The sequence below is a fragment of the Mixophyes fleayi genome, chromosome 3 (assembly GCF_038048845.1).
Source record: "Mixophyes fleayi isolate aMixFle1 chromosome 3, aMixFle1.hap1, whole genome shotgun sequence".
In the NCBI taxonomy this organism is placed as follows: Eukaryota; Metazoa; Chordata; class Amphibia; order Anura; family Limnodynastidae; genus Mixophyes; species Mixophyes fleayi.
In genome coordinates this window covers 347,678,872-347,698,879 of record NC_134404.1, presented here as the reverse complement: position 1 = coordinate 347,698,879, position 20,008 = coordinate 347,678,872, and the positions used below count along the sequence as shown (strand labels likewise).

At 42.5% G+C, this 20,008-nt stretch overlaps 1 protein-coding gene across 1 annotated transcript in view; it reads left to right on the top strand.

Annotated features, from left to right (window-relative positions):
• POLH (DNA polymerase eta) overlaps positions 1-13,333 on the top strand; it is a 33,802-nt gene extending 20,469 nt beyond the window's left edge. The window contains exon 11 of the mRNA XM_075204494.1: positions 11,147-13,333. Coding sequence (XP_075060595.1) covers positions 11,147-11,903 — 757 coding nt within the window. The 3' untranslated portion in view covers positions 11,904-13,333. The remainder of the gene's footprint in view (positions 1-11,146) is intronic.
• The last annotated feature ends 6,675 nt before the right edge of the window (positions 13,334-20,008 follow it).

Here is a 20,008-nt window from a genome sequence, read left to right as displayed (position 1 = left end):
TGAACTCGAGGACATGTACTGACACTGGGGGAAGAGAAGTATTAGAACACGAGGACATGTACTGACACTGGGGGAAAGAGAAGTATTAGAACACGAGGACATGTACTGACACTGGGGGAAGAGAAGTATTAGACATGAGGACATGTACTGACACTGGGGGAAGAGAAGTATTAGAACACGAGGACAGTACTGACACTGGGGGGGAGAGAAGTATTGGAACACGAGGACATGTACTGACACTGGGGGGAAGAGAAGTATTAGAACACGAGGACATGTACTGACACTGGGGGGAAGAGAAGTACTAGAACACGAGGACATGTACTGACACTGGGGGGAAGAGAAGTATTAGAACACGAGGACATGTACTGACACTGGGGGGAAGAGAAGTATTAGAACACGAGGACATGTACTGACACTGGGGGAAGAGAAACTAGAACACGAGGACATGTACTGACACTGGGGGGAAGAGAAGTACTAGAACACGAGGACATGTACTGACACTGGGGGGAAGAGAAGTATTAGAACACAAGGACATGTACTGACACTGGGGGGAAGAGAAGTATTAGAACACGAGGACATGTACTGTAACTGGGGGGAAGAGAAGTATTAGAACATGAGGACATGTACTGACACTGGGGGGAAGAGAAGTATTAGAACACGAGGACATGTACTGACACTGGGGGGAAGAGAAGTACTAGAACACGAGGACATGTACTGACACTGGGGGAAGAGAAGTACTTAGAACACGAGGACATGTACTGACACTGGGGGAAGAGAAGTATTAGAACACGAGGACATGTACTGACACTGGGGGGAAGAGAAGTATTAGAACACGAGGACATGTACTGACACTGGGGGGGAAGAGAAGTATAGAACACGAGGAAATGTACTGACACTGGGGGGAAGAGAAGTATTAGAACACGAGGACATGTACTGACACTGGGGGGAAGAGAAGTATTAGAACACGAGGACATGTACTGACACTGGGGGGGAAGAGAAGTATTAGAACATGAGGACATGTACTGACACTGGGGGGGAAGAGAAGTATTAGAACACAAGGACATGTACTGACACTGGGGGGAAGAGAAGTATTAGAACACGAGGACATGTACTGACACTGGGGGGGAAGAGAAGTATTAGAACACAAGGACATGTACTGACACTGGGGGAAGAGAAGTATTAGAACATGAGGACATGTACTGACACTGGGGGAAGAGAAGTATTAGAACATGAGGACATGTACTGACACTGGGGGGAAGAGAAGTATTAGAACACGAGGACATGTACTGATACTGGGGGGGAAGAGAAGTATTAGAAACGAGGACATGTACTGACACCGGGGGGGAAGAGAAGTATTAGAACACGAGGACATGTACTGACACTGGGGGGAAGAGAAGTATTAGAACACGAGGACATGTACTGACACTGGGGGAAGAGAAGTATTAGAACACGAGGACATGTACTGACACTGGGGGGAAGAGAAGTATTAGAACACGAGGACATGTACTGACACTGGGGGGAAGAGAAGTATTAGAACACGAGGACATGTACTGACACTGGGGGAAGAGAAGTATTAGAACATGAGGACATGTACTGACACTGGGGGGAAGAGAAGTATTAGAACACGAGGACATGTACTGACACTGGGGGAAGAGAAGTATTAGAACACCGAGGACATGTACTGACACTGGGGGAAGAGAAGTATTAGAACACGAGGACATGTACTGACACTGGGGAGAAGAGAAGTATTAGAACACAAGGACATGTACTGACACTGGGGGGAAGAGAAGTATTAGAACACGAGGACATGTACTGACACTGGGGGGGGGAAGAGAAGTATTAGAACACGAGGACATGCACTGACACTGAGGGAAGAGAAGTATTAGAAAACGAGGACATGTACTGACACCGGGGGGAAGAGAAGTATTAGAACACGAGGACATGTACTGACACTGGGGGGGGGAAGAGAAGTATTAGAACATGAGGACATGTACTGACACTGGGGGAGAGAAGTATTAGAACACGAGGACATGTACTGACACTGGGGGGAAGAGAAGTATTAGAACACAAGGACATGTACTGACACTGGGGGAAGAGAAGTAATAGAACACGAGGACATGTACTGACACTGGGGGAAGAGAAGTATTAGAACACGAGGACATGCACTGACACTGGTGGGAAGAGAAGTATTAGAACACGAGGACATGTACTGACACTGGGGGAAGTAGGTTCAGAGGAAATGTGAGGAAAAACTACTTCACAGAACGGGTAGTGGATAAGTGGAATAGCCTCCCTTCAGAGGTGGTAGAGGCTAAAAACAATTGAACATGCTTGGAATAGACATAAGTTATCCTTACAAAGAATAAAGGATCAAACAGGGTTTGGATTACCATAGGTTAAAATTGGACAAACTAGATGGGTCAAGCAGTTCTCATCTGCCATGCAAATTCTATGTTTCTATGTCTCACCGGTCGTTACTTGGGTTGATTAGAGCTTTGCTGTCTCACCGTCCGTTACTTGGTTGATTAGAGCTTTGCTGTCTCACCGGTCGTTACTTGGATTGATTAGAGCTTTGCTGTCTCACCGGTCGTTACTTGGGATAACTCTGTTCTCCTGGCTGTAGAGTAATGTACATCACTGAGTCTGGAGGGAGATAGCTTTGACATGCTGTAGAGCGATGTAGTATTGCTGTGTCTGGGTGGGAGTATGTTCTTTCTCTAGAGTGATATAATACTGCTGTGTCGTCTGTTCTGTCATGCAGAATTATAGCTGTTAGCTATGAAGCCCGAGCTTTTGGGGTGACTCGGAACATGTTTTGCCAATGATGCCAAGAAGCTACTTTGCCGATCTGCAGCTGGCCCGAGTCAGTGAGGCGCATGGGAAGGCTGACCTCTCCAAGTGAGTGTTAGTAGACCACCCAGATTTATAAGTTAAATGTTCTAGAAATTCTTCCAGAGGTGTTTGGCTGATTTGTCTCTGACTAACTTTCCCCTGAGTCATTCAGCCAGTTTACATCCCCTAGATGTCTGATTCTTAATACTGTCCACAAATATGGCTATTGGGACATCAGAATTTAGGTAGCATTTGTCAACATGTCTGGTTACTCTGGGAACTCATGAAATGGGAGCAGGTGTGTATGACTATATGTAGGACATGTCACTTATTATGGGTACGTCTGTTACATGAGATGTATGACGACACTTGCAGGTATCGGAGGCAAGTGTGGAAGTTATGGAGGTCATGTCTCGATTTGCAGTGGTAGAGAGAGCCCAGCATTGATGAGGCCTATATCGACCTGACTGACTCTGTGCAGAAACGGCTACGAGAGATGGCGGCCAGGCCTGTATCAGAGACTTTGCTGAAGACCACATATGTGCAGGGTTATCCTCACCTTCACCCATCAGCTGAACAGAACAGCACGGACCTAACAAAAGGTGACTCTCCCCCATGTATCACGTCATCCATCTAGTTAATAACGGGGAGCCATGCCTTGTCTGGTCAGAGGCACCCTCAGCTCCGTTTACATTTGTGTAATCTCAGGTTGTGGATCCTGGAAGAATCAACGTTGAGAGTGCGGGTGGGGGGACCGTTCTGTTAGTCGTGGGGAGGGGAATAGAGGTGACCTTCACCCTCGTCAGCATACCTACTGGTAGCCTTACCCCTCCAGTCCGCTGGGGTATAAGGGACAGTCAGTTCGGCAGTTACTGGATATAGATATATTAAATTCTATTGAACTCATGATCTGGGATTTTGTGTCCTGTCCCTCAGAGGAGCTGCGTCAGCTAGGGGTCACGCAGTGGCTGTCTTCACTCCCTACCGGGGACCCTCAGAGCCAGAGCTCAGCTGACTGTGGGAGCCATGATTGTGGAGGAGATGAGATCAGCCATAGAGGAGGAGACCAGCTTCCAGTGCTCTGCTGGGATCTCGTACAACAAGGTGTGTAGCGGCAGGAGAGACTTTACACCAAAGATTTATATATAACCATGACTGTAAATAATATACAGGAACGCAGCGTGTCCTGACATTCTAAGTACGGTGGTTTTAGGCTGCCATAGTGTTTCTTTTATCATTATGCATGCTCATTGTTTCCTTCTAGATATAATACACTGGGTTTACTAGAGTTAAAGAACCTAGTATTCACTGTTAGAATAACCACTGTTTCCCGGTGTCCTCTTCTCCAATCTAGATACTGGCTAAATTGGCGTGCGGGTTAAATAAACCAAACCGTCAAACCATCTTGTCCCAGGGCTCAGTGACGGAGTTGTTCAACCAGCTGCCCATCGGCAAAATGTAAGTCCTGAAGTGATAGTATACAAGTGCTCTCTATTTATGCTGTGTACAAAGGCTGGGGGCTGAGGTCTCCGTTGACCTGACGTAAAGTGAGAAGATCCTAATCTCACACATGGTTTTGCCAGCATAAAACTATCATTACCAATGTGCCTATCCCACCGTTCCTGTGCCGCCCAATCCAACACATAAGAGACCAGCCTGTCACTTCCTATACCCAGTCACATCAATCCTTTGTAATAGAGAATACAGCTGAACCTGTACCCTGTGCGCAGCAAACAGGAGGAACGGCTCTGGTGGTAACTGTTGTGGACACAAGGGAAGAGGCTCCTGTTTGTGAGCATAATTAGTTTTTTAGAACCTGCTGGAAGTCTTGGAGAGAGGTAGAGAGAGGGGGGTGAGTTCCAGATAAGTGGAGCAGCACAAGAGAAGTCTTGGAGATGAAATTATAGAATCTTTTATTTTTTATTATATTTGTCTAAGAAGCAATTCTGTCTAAACTGTTGCTGTGGAATGTACAACGCAACTGAGATGCCTAACAGTCTCTTCTCTTAGTCGGCATCTTGGAGGCAAACTTGGGTCATCAATCAAAGAGATCCTAGGTGTGGAATATATGGGTCAGCTCACCCAGTTCAGCGAATCCTATCTCCAGAGCCACTTTGGGGAGAAAACGGGGTAAGTAACATCGGTTGCTGTCTGTGTTCTGCATGTGTGCTTTCATGATAAGACATCTGCCTTCACTCATGCCTCCACCCTAATGGCACAGTCCCTACTTTTGTAAAGGAATTTGTAAATATGACAAGTCAGAGTTAAGCCATCCACAAATGGGTCTTTAGCTTGGCCAAGTTGTTCACAAGGCCGAATTGCACAGATTCAGTCTCTCAGCAAACGGACCACAGTATACAATCATAAGGAACCTAAGTATACCAGCAGGTGGTCGTGAATCCAGCTGGAATCTGTCTGTTGTTAGGAGAATCTCTCATTTATTTCCTTGCTCTGTATCATGGAATCAGATACCGGTGATCTGTCATAGAGGGAAGCTCCATAAGCACCTCCAGAGAGAGACATTTGTGCACAATTACAGAAGTTATTCTATTCCGGTGTGTTGTTACTTCCCAACTCTTTGTTGTCTCACTAGTACAGTGACGAACGTCCAGATAGTCTACACACATATATGTTTCAGTCTGTGTTGTGTTGTGTAGCTCCTGGCTCTTCGCCCTGTGCCGCGGTATTGAGGATGAACCCGTGAAGCCCAGACAGTTACCCAAATCAATTGGCTGCAGTAAGAACTTTCCTGGGAAGACGGCGCTGTGCACTCGGGATCAGGTGGGTCTATCCGTGCCGTCTGGACACCTTCCAACGGCTCCTTTCATCAGTTGATGTTATAATCTCAATACCCTCTCTGTACATTGCAGATCGCTAGGTTGTGTCCTAGAAGAGAGGAATAGAATAATGTCTGTGGCATCAGTCAGTCTGCTGGGGCCAGTCATGGTGTCCATGTGGGATGTGTGACCCTCAGCAAAGCGCTTTTTGTGTTTAATGTTTGAACCATCAGATAACTTCGCATTTGAGTCATATTGAGGTAGAGAAATATATAACTGAATAGAAAGGAGCGTTCAGGCTCTTTGCTCTCAGCCCTAGAGAAGATGTAGGATAGACCAGTAATTAATCATTCTGTCTCCTGTGGAGGAGGGGGGGGGGGTTCTGTATGTTTAAAACAGCCCAACTAAAGGGGCAATTGCAGAAACGGCACTAAGTAGTTAATCCTTATATATGTTCTAATATTCACATTAATAAGGCAGAGTTTATGTGAACGCACCTAGAGCTGGTGTTGGGTTTTTTTAGAAATATTTGATAAAAAATGTTTTGGTTTTTTTTTTAAATGAGGAACATTAACAAAACAAATAAACATGCAAAAACAAATCAACAATAATAAACAGCATCGATGTAGCCGGAAGCCATTAATGTATACAGCATCTGTATACGGCATAGATATAACACTACAAGTCCCAGCATCAGATGGTAGAAACACGACTCGGACACTGATATCTGGTAGATGAACACCGGTAGCAGCGGGTAATATCGATCTATATTCATCTCACGTGGAAAATATCACCAGCGTGTGGCCCCCGATCCTACGCAGTACTGCCCTCTGCGTACTGCCCATATAATACCAGGCTCCTCATTTCTACAGGTGCAGTACTGGCTCTTACAGCTGTGCCTGGAGCTGGAGGAGAGACTACAGAAGGACAGAGACACGGTGAGGACCCCAGACCCTGTATGTGTACAGTAAGTTGTATCACATCACCTCCGTATGTCCAACAATATCAGTGTGTGATCCTCCTACACAGAACCACAGAGTGGCCAAGCAGCTGACAGTGGGCTTACACCGCCAGGGAGACCCCCGGTCAAGCAGCATGTCCCGATGTTGTGCCCTCGCCCGCTATGATGCACAGAAGATCAGCAGCGATGTCTTTGTGCTACTGAAAAGCTTTAACACGGCAGGAGCCCAGCAAGCAGCATGGTATGTACTATATATTATACTGTCCTGTGGTGTGTACTATATATCATACTGTCCTGTGGTATGTACTATATATCATACTGTCCTGTGGTGTGTACTATATATCATACTGTCCTGTGGTATGTACTACATATCATACTGTCCTGTGGTATGTACTATATATCATACTGTCCTGTGGTATGTACTATATATCATACTGTCCTGTGGTGTGTACTATATATTATACTGTCCTGTGGTATGTACTATATATCATACTGTCCTGTGGTGTGTACTATATATCATACTGTCCTGTGGTATGTACTACATATCATACTGTCCTGTGGTATGTACTATATATCATACTGTCCTGTGGTATGTACTATATATCATACTGTCCTGTGGTATGTACTATATATCATACTGTCCTGTGGTATGTACTATATATCATACTGTCCTGTGGTGTGTACTATATATTATACTGTCCTGTGGTATGTACTATATATCATACTGTCCTGTGGTGTGTACTATATATCATACTGTCCTGTGGTATGTACTACATATCATACTGTCCTGTGGTATGTACTATATATCATACTGTCCTGTGGTATGTACTATATATCATACTGTCCTGTGGTATGTACTATATATCATACTGTCCTGTGGTGTGTACTATATATCATACTGTCCTGTGGTATGTACTATATATCATACTGTCCTGTGGTATGTACTATATATCATACTGTCCTATGGTATGTACTATATATCCTGTCCTGTGGTGTGTACTATATATCATATTGTCCTGTGGTATGTACTATATATCATACTGTCCTGTGGTATGTACTATATATCATACTGTCCTGTGGTATGTACTATATATCATACTGTCCTGTGGTGTGTACTATATATCATACTGTCCTGTGGTATGTACTATATATCCTACTGTCCTGTGGTGTGTACTATATATCATACTGTCCTGTGGTATGTACTATATATCCTACTGTCCTGTGGTACGTACTATATATCATACTGTCCTGTGGTACGTACTATATATCATACTGTCCTGTGGTGTGTACTATATATCATACTGTCCTGTGGTATGTACTATATATCATACTGTCCTGTGGTATGTACTATATATCATACTGTCCTGTGGTGTGTACTATATATCCTACTGTCCTGTGGTGTGTACTATATATCATACTGTCCTGTGGTATGTACTATATATCCTACTGTCCTGTGGTGTGTACTATATATCATACTGTCCTGTGGTGTGTACTATATATCATACTGTCCTGTGGTGTGTACTATATATCATACTGTCCTGTGGTATGTACTATATATCATACTGTCCTGTGGTATGTACTATATATCATACTGTCCTATGGTATGTACTATATATCCTACTGTCCTGTGGTGTGTACTATATATCATACTGTCCTGTGGTATGTACTATATATCATACTGTCCTGTGGTATGTACTATATATCCTACTGTCCTGTGGTGTGTACTATATATCATACTGTCCTGTGGTATGTACTATATATCATACTGTCCTGTGGTATGTACTATATATCATACTGTCCTGTGGTATGTACTATATATCCTACTGTTCTGTGGTGTGTACTATATATCATACTGTCCTGTGGTGTGTACTATATATCCTACTGTCCTGTGGTGTGTACTATATATCCTACTGTCCTGTGGTATGTACTATATATCATACTGTCCTGTGGTATGTACTATATATCATACTGTCCTATGGTATGTACTATATATCCTACTGTCCTGTGGTGTGTACTATATATCATACTGTCCTGTGGTATGTACTATATATCATACTGTCCTGTGGTACGTACTATATATCATACTGTCCTGTGGTATGTACAATATATCCTACTGTCCTGTGGTATGTACTATATATCATACTGTCCTGTGGTGTGTACTATATATCATACTGTCCTGTGGTGTGTACTATATATCATACTGTCCTGTGGTATGTACTATATATCCTACTGTCCTGTGGTGTGTACTATATATCATACTGTCCTGTGGTGTGTACTATATATCATACTGTCCTGTGGTGTGTACTATATATCATACTGTCCTATGGTATGTACTATATATCCTACTGTCCTGTGGTGTGTACTATATATCATACTGTCCTGTGGTATGTACTATATATCATACTGTCCTGTGGTGTGTACTATATATCATACTGTCCTGTGGTATGTACTATATACCATACTGTCCTGTGGTATGTACTATATACCATACTGTCCTGTGGTATGTACTATATACCATACTGTCCTCTGGTGTGTACTATATATCATACTGTCCTGTGGTGTGTACTATATATCATACTGTCCTGTGGTGTGTACTATATATCATACTGTCCTGTGGTATGTACTATATATCATACTGTCCTGTGGTGTGTACTACATATCATACTGTCCTGTGGTATGTACTATATATCATACTGTCCTATGGTATGTACTATATATCATACTGTCCTGTGGTATGTACTATATATCATACTGTCCTGTGGTATGTACTATATATCCTACTGTCCTGTGGTATGTACTATATATTATACTGTCCTGTGGTGTGTACTATATATCATACTGTCCTGTGGTATGTACTATATATCATACTGTCCTGTGGTATGTACTATATATCATACTGTCCTGTGGTATGTACTATATATCATACTGTCCTGTGGTACGTACTATATACCATACTGTCCTGTGGTATGTACTATATACCATACTGTCCTGTGGTATGTACTATATATCATACTGTGCTGTGGTATGTACTATATATCATACTGTCCTGTGGTATGTACTATATATTATACTGTCCTGTGGTGTGTACTATATATCATACTGTCCTGTGGTGTGTACTATATATCATACTGTCCTGTGGTATGTACTATATATCATACTGTCCTTTGGTATGTACTATATACCATACTGTCCTGTGGTACGTACTATATATCATACTGTCCTGTGGTACGTACTATATATCATACTGTCCTGTGGTGTGTACTATATATCATACTGTCCTGTGGTACGTACTATATATCATACTGTCCTGTGGTACGTACTATATATCATACTGTCCTGTGGTGTGTACTATATATCATACTGTCCTGTTGTACGTACTATATATCATACTGTCCCGTGGTACGTACTATATATCATACTGTCCTGTGGTACGTACTATATATCATACTGTCCTGTGGTACGTACTATATATCATACTGTCCTGTGGTACGTACTATATATCATACTGTCCTGTGGTGTGTACTATATATCATACTGTCCTGTGGTGTGTACTATATATCATACTGTCCTGTGGTACGTACTATATATCATACTGTCCTGTGGTACGTACTATATATCATACTGTCCTGTGGTACGTACTATATATCATACTGTCCTGTGGTACGTACTATATATCATACTGTCCTGTGGTACGTACTATATATCATACTGTCCTGTGGTACGTACTATATATCATACTGTCCTGTGGTACGTACTATATATCATACTGTCCTGTGGTGTGTACTATATATCATACTGTCCTGTGGTGTGTACTATATATCATACTGTCCTGTGGTGTGTACTATATATCATACTGTCCTGTGGTGTGTACTATATATCATACTGTGCTGTGGTGTGTACTATAGATCCATCTACATACAGCCGTCACAGTCCTTACAGTCGTGTGACTGCTGATACTTTTTATTTCACTTACACATACAGAATAAATGCAGGTACTGATACAATGTTACCGTCCCGAGATTATCTCTGCCCTGTAATTCACTTTATTATGACAGGACTCACCAGGAATCTATTCACCCCTGCGGAGACCGAAGCATAAACGCTACCACATGTCATTAGAGATAACTTTCACAGGGTTCAGCAATGCGCTGTTTTCTCAGGAAAGTGTAATTCCACATAGCCTATAAGTGTGGAGCTGTAAGGTCGCCGCTTGACCATGCTGCATTGCACTTTCTCTTCACAGACTACATTGTTTTCCTGTTAAGTCGTGTTTTTTAGGTATTTTGTCAGGTTTCTATGCACCCTGGAAATGGTTTTGATAACAAGCTTGGGACGTTGGAGAAATTAAATATTTCTTCCTCGTACCTATGTGCTTTGTAGGAACCTCTTTCTATCTCTACGTCTTTGCTATATAATAACCTGTGCTGGGTGGGCGAGGCTGTTTGGGGAGATGGCGGAGTTTTAGTTCTTCTGTCGTCCTCTAGTAAAAGCTACATGTAAACTATAGCAGTTCCGACAAAGGACTTAAATCTGCATATGTCATGTAACCGCTGAGCTTTCTCTGTGTCCCCCCCAGGTCTCCAGCTCTCACTCTGCTTTCGCTCTGTGCCAGCAAATTCTCCCCGACTGCATCCTCTGGAACTGGCATTGCAAGCTTCCTGAGCAAGGACGTCGCTGGATCCCCTCAGTGCAGTCTCACACAAGCGTCATCGGGCAGCCCCAGAACCCCACAGAAAGAGAAACTAGATATGGAGATCAGAACTCCCAGCAGCATCCAGCTCTTGTTCCAGAGAGCGGCCGAGAAGAGAAAAGAAACCAGAGAGGAACAATCCCCAATTTCTAGTGTCTTCCCCTCTACCGAGCAATCTCCAGGTAAACAGGACAGTGTGAGCAAAATAGACTGTAGGTCGTTCTTCCTCACCCGTTCCCGACGGCTGCTTGACCCAGGGACATCCGATCCTCCCACCCCTCATCAAGACAGAGATGACTCTGGAGAGGAACCCGCTGGCTTTCTGGCCAGTTCTTCTTCTCTAGAATCAGCCACAGTTCCGGCAGAGGACGAGAACGGACAGTGCAAGGAAGACATGGTGGACTGTGAGAAGTGCCACCGGACTATTCTGGTGTGGGACCTCCCAGAGCACATGGATTATCACTTTGCCCAGGAATTGCAGAACTCTTTCTCTACCCCCAGTCCTGGAACAGCTACTCCCACCGCGACACCCACCATCAGACCAAAGAACAAAGCTAGAAACCAGGCAGCGCCAAGTGCGAAACGACCCCGGAGTGAGGGCAGCGGCACTCTGGATGCGTTCTTTAAAAGAGCCCCTCAGTGATGACCCTGGAGGTCTGGGGACTGAACGTGGGACTACCTCAGACTTTTATTCCTAATAAATTATGTTTGCCATTATGTGAAGAACTGTGGTTCCTGCACACCGTTGGATGTGAACCACATATCAACCCCCCCATATAGTGTCCATCTCAGAAGTATATTGCCAGCCATGTGCAGTAAGCACTGTGTCACGTGGTTTATGTTTCCGCTGTACGGATTATCTGATCACGGATGCATTGAATATAGTTATGCAGGATAGATTAAGGTCTGTTGTATATTAATATTTTTATATACTTTGTAATTTTGTAAATATTTGAAGTGCTGTTTGCAGAATGTTTTTTTCCTATGGCAATCTGACTAATTAATTAGGGAGTGTTATTGATTGGCTCCCGATTTATATATAATGATATTTAAGGGTGCTTGTTTGGCAATATACTTACCTCTGATGAAACGGCGGAGAAACGCGTCAGTTTTATATCGGTATGGCAGGAGTAACAATCTTTCCTGTTCCAATCGTTATTGTGTCTCCTTATTGTATCCGGATATCTTTCAGCTGTACATAAGGGAGATAACATTTGAACTTAAGCTACAGCAAACAATACACTGTGGACAGTGTTTTTTGGCTTCCAAATCGTTGCCTAATGGATTATTTGTGCACTCCCAAAAACTAATGGGATTATTCCCTAATATGGACAGCTGTACTTTGTTATTGTACACCCATGCTTGACAATAGAGGTGCTCAATACAGCGTTAATTCATCTAAATCCAAGGTCCTACTGAGGTTTGTAGTCAAACTTTCGGATCGGATAAACTGTTTTACTGCCTCAGTGTATGTGGAGCCTAATTTCCATATGGAATATTCCTGGATAACACTTTCTGTTTAACTCTACATCCAGGGGCGGGCTGGGCAGGGGGGCAACGGGCCGCTGGGTCAGATGGCTATTAGGGCTGGGGGGTAGGCCGGTCAGCCGCCCCCCGGATGCAAAAAACATAGTCGTCGTCCCCCCCCCCCCCTCGCGACCGCATCTAATGTCATCAGATGCGGCCGTGTCAGCGCACAGGTGGCCGCATCACATGACAGGGGATGCGGCCTCCTGTGTGCCCCCCGGCCATCCCTCTCCCAGCCCGCGCCTGTCTATATCAATGGTCTTTCAGTCTGAATATCTATTGGAAAATTATTATTAAACACTGGAGGGATTTGGTATATTTGTGGGTTTATCTATCTGTATCCACAGAACTGTTTCAATAACATCATCTAATTCACCACCTGGACCCAGAACTTTTTTTATTATTGCCTATATGGTTTACACTTGTCAATATTGTGATTTTTTTTCTGTGTTTGATATTTTTTTGATTATTTTAAATGATTTTAATTGTTTTATATAAATAAATGTCTAATAAGTTTTTCAATTATATTATTTAATTTCATCCATCCATCGCTCTTCTATTCTCTTTATTTGGATTTGTGCTAGTTACGTAGATGTTGGTTCCCTTCAAGTTCTGTTCCTTTTAGTTTTCTCTTCTATTGCTTCAATTAAATACTGCTGTAGGCCATAGATTCTCACTCCACCGAGCTGTATATCCAGCAGAGGAGGTGAGACTTCTGGTCATTGGAGTAATAAAACACAGTGCAATATTACAAAAATAATTAGTATTGACATTATTCAGCCCTAAAGGCTAAAGTTCAGCACCTAGAGATCCCGATTTACAAACCAGAGAGAAGATCTCTGATTCCTGGTAAATCTTCAATAGTGAAAGAATCCAATGTTCTCCGAAGGACGTGGTTGGGCTTTTGGGAATTCAACTCTAACATGACAGTTTGTGGGGGCACCATGCTGTATAGAGGTGACTGAGGCGCTGGATGTTCTCATTTGAGTCCAACAGGTTTTAGAAGAATTTTAGACTTATTTGAATCAAGACTCAGGAACAAGTAAAAGAACCAGGTCACCGACCAGTGAGGAAGATGAGGGTAAAGGGGCTGATACGTCACTGTGAGCCGTAGTCTACTGTCGGAGCTGGAGGAGGAAGATATAAATTGTTTCCCTAAGTCGAGCAGTCAGAGGAGTTTCAGAGACAAAATTAACAGAACATTATCCTGGCTGAACAGAACAGAATGATTGTAAAATGTCTATTTTCTTAATTTAAACAAAAAAAATATCTAGGCTGTACAATGTCATCTGTCCTTCATTTTTTTTCATAAAATATGGTGGAACATTTACTGTTGTCCCATCAAATACTTTTTCAGAATCCTCTTTAATACAATACCCTCAATGTTGTATTAGATATTAAAGACACCTCACTTGTTGGAGGGAATTGATCTGAGAGGAATGGAAAGTAGCTGATAGAAAAGTAATTGGTTAATAATAATTTTTCAAATCTATATTCCACAAAATGATAAGATCTGATTAAATGGGAGTCATTCTAGTATCCTTCATAAATTGTGATAGATTGAAGGTGGGAATCAGATTTACGGATACATTTACTGTCATCCAGCGATAACATCCATGGGTTGAGCATTAAACGTCTGGACAACGAAATGTTGGAGGTTTTAAATTCAGACCTGGAAAAGGTGGTGACTCGCTTAGATATCACTAGATGAATAGAGGCTGATTTCAGTGCTTGTGGCTGAATTAGTGGCTTTAGCCAGATTATTTGGCCAGTTATGTCATTACTTCCATGACAGCTCTATGGTTTAAAACTTGGGCCACAGCATAAGCAGATTTTATGGTGAGGGTGGAAGGCTGCGTTTAATCCCTGAGGGATGAAGATCATATCTGGAGCATTTCAGAAGGCGGATTCACACAAACCTGGAAACAAATATCCAAGTGGATCGTCATTGAGGGAAACTAAACGTTTCCTTCTAAGATAATGAAGTTTCAGCTGCTGGGAAACAAAAAAACTGACCATGTTTGATACAGTTGGGCTGTGGGACCAGATTTCTACACTTGTAGAACATCTAGAAAGATTCTGGACAATTTTTGATAATTCTGAATAACAATTATTTAATAAGCCGTCTTTGTACTAACTTCCTTTCCAAAATCTGCAGAAAATAGCAAAGTGGTTTATTCAATACGTAGAACAGTTTCTATACCTGGATGCGCTACAAAAAAGACCCTGTAAAAGAGACATTACTAGGATTCTGATCTTCTATATTTCCTGTAAAACTATTGTCATGATTATAACCGGTTAGTGCTGATGCATTAAGGAAAAGAAAGCAAAAAAATTAATAACTTTGCACCTGGGCAAAACCATGTTACATTGGAGAGGGAGGTAAATGTAAAATATGAGGACAGATTTATAGTTGAGGTAGAGCATGTAGATCAACTTTAAATGTCAGTGTAAATATAAAGCTATCAAGTATTTGTGTGCTACATAAAAACACAGGCAGTATTTATCTTATGTGCAAAATAATAAACTAATATGCATCCCTTTGTCCAGGAGAAAACGTACTCCTTTTTTTCCTTTATGATCAGGCCTATAATGTAATTTTCTTGACTTGTTATGTAATACTGTGTTTAAGAACAAAATGTACAGTCGTGGTCAAACGTTTTGAGAATGACACAAGTATTGGTTTTCACAAAGTTTGCTCCTTCAATGTTTTTAGACCTTTTTGTCAGATGTTGCTATGTTATACTGAAGTAAAGTTTCAAGCATTTCATAAGTGTCAAAGGCTTTAAACACAATTATATTAGGTTTATGCAAAGAGTCATATTTGCAGTGTTGACCCTTCTTTTTGAAAACTTCTGCAATTCGCCCTGGCATACTGTCAATCAACTTCTGGGCCACATACTGACTGATGGCCGCCCATTCTTGCCTAATCAATGCTTGGAGTTTGTCAGAATTTGTGGGTTTTTGTTTGTCCACCCGCCTCTTGAGGATTGACCACAAGTTCTAAATGGGATTAAGGTCTGGGGAGTTTCCTGGCCATGGACCCAAAATTTTGATGTTTTGAATCCCGAGCCACTTAGTTATCACTTTTGCCTTATGGCAAGGTGTCCATCATGCTGGAAAAGGCATTGTTCATCACCAAACTGTTCTTGGATGGTTGGGAGAAGTTGCTTTTGGGGGATGTTTTGGTACCATTCTTTATTCATGGCTGTGTTCTTAGGCAGAATTGAGAGTTGCCCACTCCCTTGGCTGAGAAGCACCCCCACACATGAATGGTCTCAGAATGTTTTACTGTTGGCATGACACAGGACTGATAGTAGCGCTCACCTTTCCTTCTCTGGACAAGTGTTTTTCCAGATCTGAAAGGGAATTCTCATACACCCTGAGAAAATGACTTTACCCCAGTCCTCAGCAGTCCAATCACTGTACCTTTTGCAGAATATCGGTCTGTCCCTGATGTTTTTCCTGAAGAGAAGTGGCTTCCTTGCTGGCCTTCTTGGCACAAGGATATCCTCCACAAGTCTTCATCTCACTGTGCGTGCAGATGCACTCACACCTACCTGCTGCTATTCCTGAGCAAGCTCTGCACTGGTGGGAGTGAGATCACTCACAATTTGCCTAAGAACACAGCCATGAATAAAGAATGGTACCAAAACATCCTCCAAGAGCAACATACCTACATACACCCCATAAGAACCCTAGAGATGATGCATCTCTCCTAGGAATCAATATAACCAGATCATGTTTCATATGTATATGTGTATTAATGTCATATTATTGTTTTATTTGTATTGTGCAACCATATTATGCAGCGCTGTAGAGAGAATACTCATTCATTCACATCACTTGCTGCCCCATTGAAGCTTACAATCTATATTTCCTACCAAATACACGCACTCGCTTATGTCATAAACCATTTAATCTACCAGTATGTTTTTGGACTGTGGGAGGATACCAGACCACCAGGAGAAGTCTCACAGGACCATGGGGCAGAACATATCTTGTGATGTTCCAGAAGGGAGTTATGGAATATTTTATGGACCCGTTAATTAGGCTTTTGGGCAAGAGGCAATAAATAGGCTGTAAAAAAGATTAGCATACTAGCACACCTCGTAGGGGGGTTGGGTAAATCCAGAACACTTTAGAGAATCGCCTCAGCAGACAAATTTTCACAGAAGAATGAATGGACTTCAGGAATTGTATAACATTGGAGAGAGGAGACAATGAATGTAAAGTGTTCTTAAATGGAACTCCACATTCTATTAAACAAATACCACCACTTTTTGGTTATAAACTGGTAGTGATCAAGGTGATATATTTGCATAGAATGTGGAGTTAGATTTTATTTAAAAATTTTAAATTATTTCCACATTCTGCCCACACTCTTTGAATCATCATTGATTCAGTCAGATCGTGAATGAGTCACCACAGGTGGACGTGATGGCATCCGACAAGGACAAGCTGAATTGTCCTCAGGACGGAGGGAGAGTGCATGGCCTGTCCTAGGAGTGGAATCATCCTCTAATGTTTATCCTTCACTGGTGAAAGAGACAGATGCGGTTGAAGTGATTCCAGCTCAACATCTCGGCTGAGCCTCGTTCTCAGGATCTGCTTCTGTACAGAACGTTCTTGCATCAAAATAAACATTACAATTTGATGACTGGGAAGGGTTCACTGAAAATGGGACTGAAGGATGGGGATGAAGTAGTATCCTGAATATACTGAAATAGTCTAAAAATAGTACATATATCAGAATATGGGAACATGTTTCCTGTCTGCTCAGGATAACAACGTTAATCTGTTATGTTGCAACAGCTGTTACTTTAGGAGTTGCTGGATTCAGCCCGTCAGACAGACGTCCTGTACATTATTGGTATCACATCAGCAAGAAGGGTTTCCCCAATCCAAGCGGTCACTTGGTAAGAACCATCTGTGACCTTCTTTCAAGATAACCTGGGATTGGTAGTATTTCTACTAAATTTATTTCATATGAACCGGATGGTTCTCTACCCACTTCCTGCTCTGCAATCCCCCCAGGAAGGGAGCAGCTTACAATGGATGTGTCGTATATCCTGTTAGAAAGAGCTGGACGGAAGGGGCAGGTGCTGTCATCAAGATCTACTGCAGGGATTGTGGTGAACCATGAATCTTTAGGAAGAGTTTATTAGGAGACATCTTACTATTGGAGCAGCCTTGGAAAGGTGACAACAAAGGAGTGTCCATGCTGATACAATGTACTGTTATCTATAATCTCTCTTACATTGCTGACTTCCACTACAAAACTATTCTACATATCCCTAAAGGTGTATCTTAACTCCAGTCCTCGGGCACCACTAACAGGCCATGTTTTGAGAATTTCTGTCTGTGGAACATGATAATTACTGACCCAGCCTAGTAGACAAAGTCACATGTGCAGGATTACACCTGAAAACATGATCAGTTGGGGATGGGAGGGTGAGGACTGGAGTCCCCCAAAGAGGCACATAGAGGACATCATCACTCACCTATAGAACAAGTACTTCTGAGAGCGTTATCTTCCCACCCCCATCCTAGACGTCCTCATTGTAGTAATTACTAAATCGAGCAATTATCCTTCTTCTCTGCGTCAGATCACCCAAAGGATATTAACAGCCAATTCTGTTTATATTGTACATCCCTCTACCAGACTGCGTCCCCACAACCAGCTCAGACAAATCTTTTTTTTATGCAATGCTTCCCCAATGTTAAGAGCAGAATAATGTCCTGGATACACCCTCCTCGGATATGTGCAATGTGATTGCTTCATCCCTCATCATACTACCCCTGATTGGCTGCGCATAGAATTCCATAAGAGCTAAATAACATACCTCACTCCACAGTATGTGATTGGCACCAGATCACTGGTGGGTACAGGCTGGGTGGACTCACTCATGGTCATAAGGCACAGAAATGTTTTGGAGATTAGGCTCCTCCCCTATTACACAATACACCAGGTTTCTGTTCTCTATAAATTATCAGACTTCTCCCCCTAATTGTAACTTTTACATATCTAGACATAGAAATGTACAGCAAACCCAGTCTTCATTACCAGTAACATCATCCCTCTACTCCATGTCCTTTATTACAGGTTTAATCTGGTCAAAATGTTTATTCTCCCTTAAGTGCTTCCTCAATCCACGGTCTATATTTGGGCATATTTTGGTGAATTCCATACTCTGTATTCTGGGGGACATACAGAACAGCCACCTCTGATTGCCCTAAGCCCCAGTCTACAGGGTAGTGTAACTCTTCCAGCTTTATTACTGTTGGACATCTCAATTTTCAATTTGGTTTAAATTAAACAGAAGTCATAAGATGGAATTGCTTTGTCAGAGACCATCTATCCGATATTTAAGGGCTTATGTGGTCACATTTCCCCAATTGCTAATATTCTTGAGCAAGAATTAATAATATAGACAGAGCATGCAACCCCCCCCCCCCCCCCCCCCCCGAGCTGCCATCACCCATTTCTCAACTCCTCCAGTTCTCATTACTGCGCCACTAACACTTCTGTTACCTTCATCTGCACCACACTTTGCAGCCAGAATTCTCCCTCCTCCAAAATTAAGGAGCGTCCCGTTATACCCCCTCATTAAACAGAACACACCAAGAAACTCATCTCACATCTTAAATCTGTGGTCCAAGTGGTGAACAGGCTGAGCGAAGTCTGGATAAAGGATTAACGAAGGCGTTTGGCAAAGGGCATCTGTGAACCCCCAACTAAAGTATCACCTGGTTCTGAAAACGCCAATCAATTACATTCATATATTTAGAGCACATTAATGTCCACTCCTGAATATATAACAGTGTTTATCTAGGGGGCAACGTGCAGGAGTGTAGTAAAGTTACTCTCCGGGCAGAGGTGACCTTACCCAGCCTAGGACAGGCCTCCGTCTCTGGACAATTATTTCCCCGATCTTGTGCCGTCCGCGTGCGGCCTTCACGACACATCGTCCCCAGGTCATGAAAATTATTATTTGTTTATTTAAGTGCTGTTAGAGGACAAAGCATTAAGATCCCATTTTTGCCCCTCCCACAACTCCTGGATTTTTGCTCCAATAAAATGTTTACCCATTAGTTTTTTTTGGAGATGGACAAACCCCAGGAAAAGACCATTACAGTATTATCCATTTCTTCAGCCTCCGTGACCATGGACTACTGTCAAGTAATGACTTTGGCTGATGCAAGAATGGACAACACACA